This window comes from Nerophis lumbriciformis, linkage group LG39 (assembly GCF_033978685.3).
Source record: "Nerophis lumbriciformis linkage group LG39, RoL_Nlum_v2.1, whole genome shotgun sequence".
Taxonomy (NCBI): Eukaryota; Metazoa; Chordata; class Actinopteri; order Syngnathiformes; family Syngnathidae; genus Nerophis; species Nerophis lumbriciformis.
Genome location: NC_084586.2, coordinates 12,025,001 through 12,039,488, shown reverse-complemented (window position 1 = coordinate 12,039,488; position 14,488 = coordinate 12,025,001). Strand labels below are relative to the sequence as shown.

The following is a 14,488-nucleotide window of genomic DNA, read 5'->3' as shown; positions in this document are numbered from 1 at the left end:
GCTTTCGCACTAAAATGTAAGAAAAACGTGTACAAAAACAACCCATTTTTTAAATGTTTACAAAGTTTGTATTTTACAAGAGCCCGCTAGCCTTTAACCCTAAAATGTACAAATCTCTGGCGAAGGACAAGTTTATCCTGTAGCTACTTAGCAAGGCACATGTGCTTAGAACTATTGAAATTGACTAAAATGATAACTAACCTATCTTTCTGACTGGAATTTTAATAAAAACATGATCATAAACAACAAATATTTAATATGTTCAAAAATTTTGGAGTTTACAACAGCTAGCTAACTAGCCTTATTCATAGTGTACAACTCTCTAACTACAGGCTAGTTTATACTGTAGCTAGCAAGACACATGTACTTCGAAGTAATGAAATTACCTAAAATGATAACGTATCTTTTTCGTAATAAAATGTACTAAAACATGTACATAAACAATTACCTTTGAATACATTTTGATAGTTTGTAGAAAACAGTGCATAAAATGTGTGACATTTGGAAAAACTCGGCTAACGAGCTACTAATACTAATGCACAGCTAGTTAGCTGGGATAGTTTGATATGTAAACATCTCATTTTGAATATGTTTTTTTTAAGTTTGTAGCTTATAACAGCTAGTTAGACTTTAACCATAGCGTACAACTCTCTAGCTTGGGGCGAGTTTACACCGTAGCTCGCAAGACACGTGTACCGTATTTTTCGGACTATAAGTCGCAGTTTTTTTCATAGTTTGGCCAGGGGTGCGACTTATACTCAGGAGCGACTTATGTGTGAAATTATTAACACATTAGCGTAAAATATCAAATAATATTATTTAGCTCATTCACGTAAGAGACTAGACGTATAAGATTTCATGGGATTTAGCGATTAGGAGTGACAGATTGTTTGGTAAACGTATAGCATGTTCTATATGTTATAGTTATTTGAATGACTCTTACCATAATATGTTACGTTAACATACCAGTTGGTTATTTATGCCTCATATAACGTACACTTATTCAGCCTGTTGTTCACTATTCTTTATTTATTTTAAAGGCCTACTGAAACCCACTACTACCGACCACGCAGTCTGATAGTTTATATATCAATGATGAAATCTTAACATTGCAACACATGCCATAGCTTACTAAAGTGCAATTTTAAATTTCGCGCGAAAACGCTGCTGAAAACGTCTCGGTATGATGACGTCAGCGCGTGACGTCGCGGATTGTAGAGGACATTTTGAGACAGCATTGTGGCCAGCTATTAAGTCGTCTGTTTCATCGCAAAATTCCACAGTATTCTGGACATCTGTGTTGGTGAATCTTTTGCAATTTGTTCAATGAACAATGGAGACAGCAAAGAAGGAAGCTGTAGGTGGGAAGCGGTGTATTGCGGCCGACTTCAGCAAGAACAAACACGGCCGGTGTTTCATTGTTTACATTGCCGAAAGATGACAGTCAATCATTACCACTGGCCTGTGGAGAACTGGGACAACAGAGACTCTTACCAGGAGGACTTTGAGTTGGATACGCAGACGCGGTACCGTGAGTACGCTTCCAAACATTTGATCGCTTGCCCGTACGTGCGTGCCGCTATGTGCATGTCACGTACGTAACTTTGGGGACTTTGGGGAAATGTATGTGCTGTATGAACTTTGGGGAGGTGAACGGTACTTTGGGCTGCGGGATTGAGTGTGTTGTGCAGGTGTTTGAGTTGCATTGGCGGGTTATATGGACGGGAGGGGGGAGGTGTTTGTTATGCGGGATTAATTTGTGGCATATTAAATATAAGCCTGGTTGTGTTGTGGCTAATAGAGTATATGTATGTCTAGTGTTTATTTACTGTTTTAGTCATTCCCAGCTGAATATCAGGTCCCACCCGCCTCTCACAGCGTCTTCCCTATCTGAATCGCTCCCACTGCCCTCTAGTTCTTCACTCTCACTTTCCTCATCCACAAATCTTTCATCCTCACTCAAATTAATGGGGAAATCGTCGCTTTCTCGGTCCGAATCGCTCTCGCTGCGGGTGGCCATGATTGTAAACAATGTGCAGATGTGAGGAGCTCCACAACCTGTGACGTCACGCGCATATCGTCTGCTACTTCCGGTACAGGCAAGGCTTTTTTATCAGCGACCAAAAGTTGCGAACTTTATCGTCGATGTTCTCTACTAAATCCTTTCAGCAAAAATATGGCAATATCGCGAAATGATCAAGTATGACACATAGAATGGACCTGCTATCCCCGTTTAAATAAGAAAATAGCATTTCAGTAGGCCTTTAAATTGCCTTTCAAATGTCTATTCTTGGTGTTGGGTTTTATCAAATAAATTTCCCCCAAAAATGCGACTTATATATGTTTTTTTCCTTCCTTATTATGCATTTTCGGCCGGTGCGACTTATACTCCGGAGCGACTTATACTCCGAAAACTACGGTACTTAGAACTATTGACGTTGCTTAAAATCATAACTGACGTAGATTTCTCACTAAAATGTAAGAAAATCGTGCACAAAAGCAACCCATTTTGAAAATGTTTACAAAGTTTGTATTTTACAAGAGCCCGCTAGCCTTTAACCCTAAAGCGTACAAATCTCTGGCTTGGGGCACGTTTATCCTGGAGCTACTTTGATTGATTGAAACTTTTATTTAGTAGATTGCACAGTACAGTACATATTCCGTACAATTGACCACTAAATGGTAACACCCGAATAAGTTTTTCAACTTGTTTAGGTCGGGGTCCACTTTAATTAATTCATGGTAGACACGTGCTTAGAACTACTGAAATTGACTGAAATGATAACTAACCTATCTTTCTGACTGGAATTTAATAAAAATGAATATGTTTAAATAGTTTGTAGTTTACTGCTCGCTAGCCACTAACAATCGCGCCCAGCTGTCAATCTGTATAGTTGAGTAATCTTGCGAGCACAAACAAGGTGTGAGGACAAGCAGAAACAGTCGATGAATGCGCAGTTTGTCATGGAAAAGCAGCAGCTGAGTCACATGATTAGCCCAGAGAAGACCATCCGACATCACCCAGCGGACCGTTCGTCAGCCATGTTTGTTTACATTGTGTGTGTGGAGCTCTTATCTCCGCACTGACTGATTGCCCGTGATAAGTTATCAGCCACTTTCAAGCAAAGTAGAGAACTTGTTTGGGAATGTTTAGACCCACTAGAAATCTGGAAGGCTTCAATAGTCAAGTTACTTTCATAGGTAGAGTCAAGTAAAAATGATTTGGAACACATGCTATTATGCATGTTATACAGATATGGGGAAAAAATGGGGTGACAAATGTTTTTTGTTTTAATACAGTTTCTGTAGGAGGACACACACCACGCAAACCTTCCTAATTGTTAGAAAGCCCACTGTTTAATACGTTTGTGCTTCACTGATAAAGAGTATTTGGCGAGCGCCGTTTTGTCCTACTAACTAACTCACCGTTGTGTGGACTGTGACTCGACAGTTTGTTTACATGTACGACTTTCTCCGATGCCGCCACAGAAAGACGTGTTTTATGCCACTCCTCCTTTGTCTCATTTTGTCCACCAAAGGTTTTATACTGTGTGTGAATGCACAAAAGGTGAGCTTTGTTGATGTTATTGACTTGTGCGGAGTGCTCATCAGGAATATTTGGTCACTGCATGCTATTTAGGCTAGCTGTATGTACATATTGCATCATTATGCCTCATTTATAGCTCATTTAATTGCTTTTACTTATGTCCTCTGTGTATCTAATTCTAATTCAGTTTCATGACACTATCTGTATGTAATATTGCCTGTATTTCTGATAGTTGTTTGTGCGCCACGTTGTTCCAGACCACAGCAAACGTTACCCAGCTTACAAAGATTGTAATAAATCCATTAGAAGAAGACAGCCTGCCGTTTCCTTCTACTTGAACACACACATCTATACATTTGACTGTTCTAAGGCAGTCATTTCCAGGAGTTATCTCACCCTCTGAGAAGTTTTACTAAAGTTTTCCAGTGTTGTAAAAACGTATAGATAAATATTACATTTCAACATTTCTGTCAACGAAGATTTGCGTCAGCCTGCGACACAAAGTAATTTTGATAGTAGGCTATTATAGCTAATATAGACACTTACATCATGTGTTGCCTTCATTATAACACTTATATAAGTATTTGAATTTTTTGCGGCTCCAGACCGATTACTTTTTTTGTATTTGTGGCCCAATATGGCTCTTTCAACATTTCGGGTTGCCGACCCCTGGTATAGAGCGTGCTAAGCTGTGTGAGAAATTTCAAGTCAGCTCGACGGTGGCATTGTTGTTCAATCCCAAACATGTGGTGTATGTCAGAAAAATAATAGCGAAGGCAACAAAGTAAAAGTGAATGTTTTTTCCCTTTTTGTAGAAGAGTTATTGTACAGAAAAAATTTTGATACATTACTATTAAGTAATGCACTACTTCTGTGTACCTGCATTTGATCACATTTAACTCTCCTTTTCCACTTTGTCAATGTTGTAAAAAACACCGTAAAAATATATTATTTTTATATTTTTTGTGTGCGTGTCTCTTTCTTGCATTGCTAATATTTTTTTATATTTAGTTTGAAGGTAAAATTAATTTTTACTTGTCTATTATCATTACACAAGCTTTGGGGCTTTTTAAACCAGAGGAAATACTAAAAATGTGTTTACTTTTTTCAAGATTAAAAAAAAAAAATCTATTCATTAATTATACTTTTTAAACACACTTAAAATTGTAAAAAGGGCATTTTCACAAGGAACATAGTGAAATAGCATGTATGTATACATTTTTTAAACATTTATCTCAATAGTTTTGACTTAACATTTTTTCCTGCGACTAACCTTGTAGTGGTTTTTTACTTTTAAAAATGTTCACATCTATCCATCCATCCATCCGCCTTCTACTGCTTGTCCCTCTTGGGGTCGCGGCATTTTCACATGGAATGTAATTTTTATTTATTTATTTTAATACAATTTTTTTTTTTATTATTAATTGACATTTTTTTCAATTGATCACAATTTTTTATAACATTGTTGTGACCACGTAAAAAAAATCTAAAACCTTTATTTCAATACTTAATAAAAAAAATTGTAATAAATACTTTTTCTTATCCACATTGTAGATGTCATGTGCGGTCCTGCAAAACCAATTTTTTATGTATTTTCCCCCAATATTAATATTGCAAAACAAGTTTATTAAAATGTTTTCATACGTAGTTGTTTTTGTATTACCAGGTATGTGTTCTTTTGTTCCCATGATTAGAAACTCAGTAGTAGGTGTGCACAAAAAAATTGATTTACATCCGAATTGAGATTATTCGTTTCCAATAAAAAAATCTATAATTTTTTTTAAATCTAAAATTATTTAAAAAAATACTTTTTTCTAAAGAATCAATTTTGTTCGCATTTAAGGCCAGCGACCTTGCCATATATTTTCTAGCTTTTTCAGCATAATCTAGCATTAGCACTGAGAGCTAGCTAGTTAGCCATAGATTTCTCAACTTTTTCCGCTTTGTCTAGTGTTGTCATTAGAGGCCAGCGAGCTAGCCATACATTTCTCAGCTTTATTGTTAGAAGCCAAGTAGTTAGCCCTATATTTTCCCAGCTTTTTCCGCATTATCTAGCGTTAGCATTGCAGGCTATCTAGTTTGCTATAGATTTACCAGCGTTTTCCACATTGTCCAAGCTAGACATAATACTACCAGCTTGTTTCGCATGATCTAGTATTAGTGTTAGATGCTAACTATGCAAGTTTCATTATAATTATCATACCAAATATTACATTGCGAGAATCGGTTTGAATCGAGAATCTTGTCGAATTAAGAATTCATTCTGAATAGAATACCGTATTTTCCGCACTATAAGGCGCACCTAAAAACCACAAATTTTCTCAAAAGCTAACAGTGCGCCTTATAACCCGGTGCGCTTTATTACGATTCATTTTCATAAAGTTTCGATCTCGCAACTTCGGTAAACAGCCGCCATCTTTTTTCCCGGTAGAACAGGAAGCGCTTCTTCTTCTACGCAAGCAACCGCCAAGGTAAGCACCCGCCCCCATAGAACAGGAAGCGCTTCTTCTTCTACTGTAAGCTACCGCCCGCCCCCGGAAGAAGAAGAAAAAACGCGCGGATATCACCGTACGTTTCATTTCCTGTTTACATCTGTAAAGACCACAAAATGGCTCCTACTAAGCGAAAAGGATCCGGTTCATAAAAAGACGCAATCTCTCCATCCGCACACGGATTACTACCGTATTTCACAGCAACTGATATTCCTGTGAACCGCACTGTGGAACGGGAGCACGTACGGTGAATATTCGCACCACAGGGAATGAGAAGTCATCCTTCACTGTGGTTCTAGCTTGCCATGCTAACTTCCACCCATGGTGATATTCAAAAGGAAGACCTTGCCAAAAGAGACCTTTCCAGCCGGCGTCATCATAAAAGCTAACTCGAAGGGATGGATGGATGAAGAAAAGATGAGCGAGTGGTTAAGGGAAGTTTACGCGAAGAGGCCGGGTGGCTTTTTTCACACAGCTCCGAAGGCGAACACACCTTCACTAAGACGGGCAGACAGCGCCGGACGACATACGCCAACATTTGCCAGTGGATCGTAAATGCCTGGGCAGATATTTCGGTCACAACTGTGGTCCGAGCTTTCCGGAAGGCAGGATTCACAGAACAACAGCGACACTGACTCCCGATGACTTCGACGAGACGGAACCGGCCATTTTGGATACCACGCTTGCGCAACTTTTCAATTCGGACACCGAAGACGAAGAATTCGAAGGATTTACGAATGAAGAATAACTTCAGAAGGTGAGCGCTATGTTTATTTTGTGTGTTGTGACATTAACGTTCGAGCAACATTATGTTACTATTGCTCTACACCATTTTGAATTTTACTATGTTTGTGATTGCACATTTGCGTACATTTTGGGACAGAGTTGTTAGAACGCTGGTTTTCAATATATTATTAAAGTTTGACTGAACTATCTGACTGTTTTTTTGACATTCCCTTTAGCGCAGCGTAGGCGCGGCTTATAATCCGGGGCGGCTTATTGGTGGACAAAGTTATGAAATATGTAATTCATTGAAGGTGCGGCTAATAATCCGGTGCGCCTTATAGTGCGGAAAATACGGTAGTCATCCCAGAAATCGGATCGAATAGTTAGGTTGCCCAAAGAGTCACAGCCCTACTCAGTAGTGATCAACTTTTATGTAAGTGTTTTGTAACCTAATGCTACATTAAAGGGGGACATTATCACCAGACCTATGTAAGCGTCAATATATACCTTGATGTTGCAGAAAAAAAGACCATATATTTTTTTAACCGATTTCCGAACTCTAAATGGGTGAATTTTGGCGAATTAAACGCCTTTCTAATATTCGCTCTCGGAGCGATGACGTCACGTTGTGACGTCACATCGGGAAGCAATCCGCCATTTTCTCAAACACATTACAAACACAGAGTCAAATCAGCTCTGTTATTTTCCGTTTTTTCGACTGTTTTCCGTACCTTGGAGACATCATGCCTCGTCGGTGTGTTGTCGGAGGGTGTAACAACACGAACAGGGACGGATTCAAGTTGCACCAGTGGCCCAAAGATGCGAAAGTGGCAAGAAATTGGACGTTTGTTCCGCACACTTTACCGACGAAAGCTATGCTACGACAGAGATGGCAAGAATGTGTGGATATCCTGCGACACTCAAAGCAGATGCATTTCCAACGATAAAGTCAAAGAAATCTGCCGCCAGACCCCCTTTGAATCTGCCGGAGTGTGTGAGCAATTCAGGGACAAAGGACCTCGGTAGCACGGCAAGCAATGGCGGCAGTTTGTTCCCGCAGACGAGCGAGCTAAGCCCCCTATCGACCTTAGCTTCTCTGGCCGCTGACATCAACTCCAAAACTGGACAGATCAGCTTTCAGGAAAACATAGCGGATGAGGGTATGTCTACAGAATATATTAATTGATGACAATTGGGCTGTCTGCACTCTCAAAGTGCATGTTGTTGCCAAATGTATTTCATACGCTGTAAACCTAGTTCATAGTTGTTAAGTTTCCTTTAATGCCAAACAAACACATACCAATCGTTGGTTAAAAGGCGATCGCCGAATTCGTCCTCGCTTTCTCCCGTGTCGCTGGCTGTCGTGTCGTTTGTCGGTTTCACTTGCATACGGTTCAAACCGATATGGCTCAATAGCTTCAGTTTCTTCTTCAATTTCGTTTTCGCTACCTGCCTCCACACTACAACCATCCGTTTCAATACATGCATAATCTGTTGAATCGCTTAAGCCGCTGAAATCCGAGTCTGAATCCGAGCTAATGTCGCTATAGCTTGCTGTTCTATGCGCTATGTTTGTTTGAGGAGTTGGCTTCACTATGTGACGTCACAGGAAAATGGACGGGTGTATATAACGATGGTTAAAATCAGGCACTTTGAAGCTTTTTTTTAGGGATATTGCGTGATGGGTAAAATTTTGAAAAAATCGTCAAAAAATAAAATAAGCCACTGGGAACTGATTTTTAATGGTTTTAACCCTTCTGAAATTGTGATAATGTTCCCCTTTAAAGAAGCAAAATGATGACAAGGATTACATTATCAAATGATGTGTCAGTTCCAGGAAGTCCGCATGAACAATGTGATTGTGACTGGGCTCCAGATTACATGCACAACTAAAGGCGGAGCCGATGACTACAAGGAGGAGAAGAAGACAATTGCTTTAGCAAGCAACAGCTGGCCATCAAAGAGAGGAGTTGATCAAGATAAGCGGGACGTAAGGTCATAAAAGTTCACTGATACAAAAAACAAGGTGGCTTTACTGAAGCAGAGAATCAAGACGAAAGTAACATGCATCTTCATTAAAGACCCAGCGGTGACGTCACCAAGAAAGCACGTCAGTTGAGGAAGTACTTGGGAAATCAAATCAGTTTAATGGAAGACCGGAAGAATCCAAAGTACCGTATTTTCCGGATCATAGGGCGCACTGCCGATGAATGGTCTATGTTTGAGCTTTTTTCATATATAAAGGCACACCGGATTATAGAGCGCATTAAAAAGGAGTCATACTATTATAATTTTTTTCTAAATGTAAAACACTTCCTTGTGGTCTACATAACATGTAATGGTTCTTTGGTCAAAATGTTGCATAGATGATGTTTTACCGATCATCTTCAAGACGCTTTCTGACAGTCGCTTCAGGATGCGCCGTTTTGTGGGCGGTCTTATTTACGTGGCTCAGATGGAGCTAACTGTTTTAATGACATTCAGACTTTACGGAAATGTGTCCCTTAAAAAACCGTCTGACCGGATCTCTCTAATAACTAAAGTTCCTTGAGTGAATAATATATACTCACTACACCGGTATGTTTTAGCGCTTTCATGGCAAGTTTACCAACAGATATAAGTAAGAACTTTACACTACTTTATATAAGAAATGTCAACAGCGAAGGATGAATGTCCCATGACAAGAAGATAGAGAAAAAGAAGAAGCTTATATAGTCATTCACATCGACGTCCCACTGGGGTGAGTCTTTCCTTGCCCTTATGTGGGATCTGAACCGAGGATGTCGTTGTGGCTTGTGCAGCCCTTTGAGACACTTGTGATTTAGGGCTATATAAATAAACATTGATTGATTGATTGATTGATTATTTACTACAGTGTCAGCACGGACTACAAAGGCAGACGCGCGCAATTTTTCAGGATTTATGCAGATCCCAAATACAGATCAGCAGGTACCAGAAGGTAAGAAAAGTTGCTTTTGCATAATATTGCGAAAAAACCCCACCAGATAATATGTCTTACCTTATACACACACCATAATAATACTCCTATGTCGAAGCACAGTTCAATCCAAGCGGTTTGGCTTCATAGCTTACCAAAGTCGTACTAAAACATTTTGATAGTTTTTGAGCGCCGTGTGCGATGTTCTATATTTTCAATGGAACATCTAAAATGTTGGCGTTGTGCAGTCCACACATACCTCTTATGTGTGACTGCCATCTACTGGTCACACTTAATCATTACACCATGCACCAAATAAGTGCTTCGAGGTCGGTAAGCACAAGTAGAATTATTCCGTACATTCCGCGCACCGGGTCATAAGGCCCACTGTCGAGTTTTGAGAGATAAAAAGGATTTTAGGTGCGCTGGCTTAGTTGGCCACATGCGTGGACAGCACCTTTTAGCTCTTATTTCCAAAATTGTGTACACTACTGAATTGGGGTCTTATGGCCGCTTATGTGGACACTTATACTGCCATCTGGTGGTGTCAGAAGAGTACAACATACAATGAAATTTGGAGAAAAAAAGTGTAAAAATAAGAATTAGCATGTCACTACATATGAAGTACCATATTTTTTTAACTATAAGTCACAGTTTTTTTTCATAGTTTGGCCGGGGGTGCGACTTATACTCAGAAGCGACTTATGTGTGAAATTATTAACACATTACCGTAAAATATCAAATGATATTATTTATCTCATTCACGTAAGAGACTAGACGTATAAGATTTCATGGGATTTAGCGATTAGGAGTGACAGATTGTTTGGTAAACGTATAGCATGTTCTATATGTTATAGTTATTTGAATGACTCTTACCATAATATGTTACGTTAACATACCAGTTGGTTATTTATGCCTCATATAACGTACACTTATTCAGCCTGTTGTTCACTATTCTTTATTTATTTGAAATTGCCTTTCAAATGTCTATTCTTGGTGTTGGCTTTTATCAAATAAAAAATGCGACTTATACTCCAGTGTAGGGATGTCCCGATCCAGGTTTTTGCACTTCCGACCCGATACCGATATTGTTTTTGCACTTCCGATCCGATACCGATACTGACCGATACCGATACTGACCGATACTGGCCTATCCGAGCATGTATTAAAGTTTAAAGTTATTTAGCCTACTTAGTTGTCAGAATCATGTTGAAAAGGGTTTTAGTACTCTTGATAACAACTAGCCAGCTGAATTAAGGGAGTTTGAATAATACACAATGGTTGGTAACAAGAAACTGACCTGTTTATTCAAGGATAAACACAAAATAGACAAAATTATACATGACAAACAGAAATGGCATCATTGAAACTAGGGCTGGGCGATATGGCCTTTTTTTAATATTGCGATATTTTAAGGCCATATTGCGATACACGATATATATCTCGATATTTTGCCTTAGCCTTGAATGAACACTTGATGCAAATAATCACATCAGTATGATGATTCTATGTGTTTTGATTGATTGATTGAGACTTTTATTAGTAGGTTGCACAGTGAAGTACATATTCCGTACAATTGACCACTAAATGGTAACACCCCAATAAGTTTTTCAACTTGTTTAAGTCGGGGTCCACTTAAATTGATTCATGATACAGATATATACTATCAGATATATACTATCATCATAATACAGTCATCACACAAGATAATCACATTGAATTATTTACATTATTTATAATCCAGGGTGTGGAGGGGGGCGCCGGATGTAAGTGTCAAAAAGACAGCCAAAAGAGTTTGATATGAGAATAAATCTAAAGTTAAAATATAGGGTAGAAATGCACCCATTTGCAGGAAATGTAGTCTTGATTTTCAAAATTTTCTTTCAAGGCTTGCATGTCTACATTAAAACATTCTTCTTCATACTGCATTAATATATGCTACTTTTAAACTTTCATGCAGAGAGGGAAATCACAACTAAAGAAAATCACTATTTTTTTCATACGGTGTTGATGTGGAAATGTTGGCCTCTGCATTTTGATGGTGTGGACGTGTGGCACCGAATGGAGATAAGCGTCTCGACAGACCTTACAATATTTGAACAATGATGACGAAAACTGTTTTCTCTGTCGTGTCCGTGTGTCGAAAATTGTTATGCGCTTATTTTTTTATTTGATTTTGTGCGTGGCATAGATTTGCCGTGCGCAGAGGACGCTTGAGCAGGCGCGCACCTTAGCGGCTGCGCTAGCATCACAGCTAACGTTAGCCATGCTGCTACCTCGCTCTCTGCTGGGAGAGGACGTATACGTATGTGACGTATGATGTGACAGTATGTGACGTGTGTAAGAAGGTGCGCTTGCTGTCTGTGAGAGGGAGACACAGAAAAGAGTGAGAAGAGCCTGTCGTGTAATGTCAGCAGCTAAAAGCAACTGTGTGAGAATCCACAGACATGTGGATGTGTTGAAGGTGTGCTGGAAAATGCGGAACGGAAATTAGGGAGCAGCAGAAAAGTGGAATGTATTATTTAAATCGGTGCGTTGGAAAACACGGACCGGAGTTTCTTTTTAAACTGGATCTGGATCGGCATTTTCCCATGCCTTGCCGATACGCATTTTTTTGCAAATATCGGCGGCCGATCCGATCCAAATATCGGTTCGGGACATCTCTACTCCAGTGCAACTTATATATGTTTTTTTCCTTCTTTATTATGCATTTTCGGCCGGTGCGACTTATACTCCGAAAAATACGGTACACGTTTGTACATCATATAAAAAGATGATTCTTAGTTTTTATTCTAATTAGGGTCCAATAAGCCCAAATAGCAAAGAGAAATAAAAAAAACCTTGTAAACAAACAGCTTGGGCCTTAAGAGGTTAAGTGCGTCCTGTTCTTAATCAAAGAACTGGACAACATTAACTATGGCATCATCGCAACAACACACACACACACACACCTCATAAAGACTTGATGCAGCTGTCAACAATAACACAACATAATTATGGCCAAATACCCAATATTAAGACACCAATAGGTTATTTCTTTATAAAATGATTATGGAACATGAAGTTTGTTTAGTCTCCAACTGCTTGCTTTTTATTTGCTTATTGAGATTTAGTCATATTTGTTTTCCAACACCTTCCCTCCTTTCACAGAGGAAGTCAACTCCATTCTAACAGGATTAAACATAGGCTTTTTAGACACGTCGAAGTGCGCAAACCTGACCACGGCACGTTTAACGTAACTGGTGCAAAAAAAAATGCAACAAAAAGAGACATTTTTAGTCACAAATGCGACATTCTTTTCTTACAGAGTGATTGTTCCATGTCAGCAAATTTAAAAGTTAGACCTAAAGCGCCATTGTGCTGTGCAACACTCCTACAGTAGGCACCTGTTCCACCTCCTACCCCTACACACACACACACACTCATAGGCAAACAGCGCAAATGTCCCAAAGTGTAATCATTGTTCTCACCTCTTTGCGGAGACATGAATTCTTCCTCAGCCGACACACAACACTCTCTCTCTCGTCAACACACTTCTTCCTCTCGCTACCATCAATGCACTCCTTTGCTCTCTCACTCCTTGTGTGAGGGTGAGGGCGAGTGTGTGCCTCTGACATGCACTTGCTTATGAAGCACAGCCTCCTCCTCCTCCTCTCCTTGGAAAACCTCCTCCTCTTCCTCCCTTACACCTCATTTACTCAACTCTCTTTGCTTTGTTCAGGAAAAGTGGGTCGCACACAGGTACCCTCCTCTTTTTAAAATACGCTGTTCAGGCCATTATGTAATAGAATTGACTGCCAGCCTCATGGGAAAACCTTGATTTCATGGCCACTTCAAGGACCTCTACAAATGTCTGTACGTTCACATACTTTGCACCGTTTCTGGCAACAATGTTGGCCTTTGTAAAAAGATAAAAGCGCTGTCACTTATCACGGCGCCATTCTGTTGCATTTCAACGTCGCCGTCCGACTGGAATTGTAAACCTTAGTGACCACTTAGTGAAATAGTTTGGTATTACCGCTTTTATTATAGTCGGGTTCAATTCGTTTGTGGTGCGGAAAAAGCTGGATGGTGTATGGCGTTTTAACAATAAACTCTAGATAAGGTGGAAAAAGCTGTTAAATCTATGGCTCGTTTGCTGACATTTAACAATAAACATTAAACAATGTACAAAACCCAAAACCAGTGAAGTTGTCACGTTGTGTAAATGGTAAATAAAAACAGAATATGATGATTTGCAAATCCTTTTCAACTTATATTCATTTGAATAGACTGAAAGACAAGATATTTAATATTCCAACTGAAAAATACATTTTTTTTTGCCTAATAATCATTAACTTAGAATTTAATGGCAGCAACGCATTGCATTGCAAAAAAAGTTGTCACAGGGGCATGTTCACCACTGTGTTACATGGCCTTTCCTTTTAACAACACTCAGTAAACGTTTGGGAACTGAGGAGACCAATTTTTGAAGCTTTTCAGGTGGAATTCTTTCCCATTCTTGCTTGATGTACAGATTAAGTTGTTCAACAGTCCGGGGGTCTCCGTTGTTGTTTTGTATTCTTCATTATGCGCAACACATTTTCAATGGGAGACAGGTCTGGACTACAGGCAGGCCAGTCTAGTACCAGCACTCTTTTACTTCAAAGCCACGCTGTTGTAACACGTGCAGAATGTGGCTTGGCATTGCCTTGCTGAAATAAGCAGGGGCGTCCATGATTGGATGGCAACATATGTTGCTCCAAAACCTGTGTGTACCTCTCAGCATTAATGGTGCCTTCACAG

General features: G+C 39.4%; 1 protein-coding gene across 4 annotated transcripts in view; it reads right to left on the bottom strand.

Annotated features, from left to right (window-relative positions):
- The window catches only part of entpd1 (ectonucleoside triphosphate diphosphohydrolase 1), a 91,544-nt gene that overhangs the window by 37,044 nt on the left and 40,012 nt on the right, over positions 1 to 14,488 (bottom strand). The window contains exon 1 of one of the 4 annotated variants that reach the window (XM_061931921.2): positions 13,174 to 13,372. The exons of the other annotated variants lie outside the window; for them this stretch is intronic. Coding sequence (XP_061787905.1) covers positions 13,174 to 13,189 — 16 coding nt within the window. The 5' untranslated portion in view covers positions 13,190 to 13,372. Of the gene's footprint in view, positions 1 to 13,173; positions 13,373 to 14,488 lie in introns of those variants that run through there. 4 annotated transcript variants of the gene reach the window in all.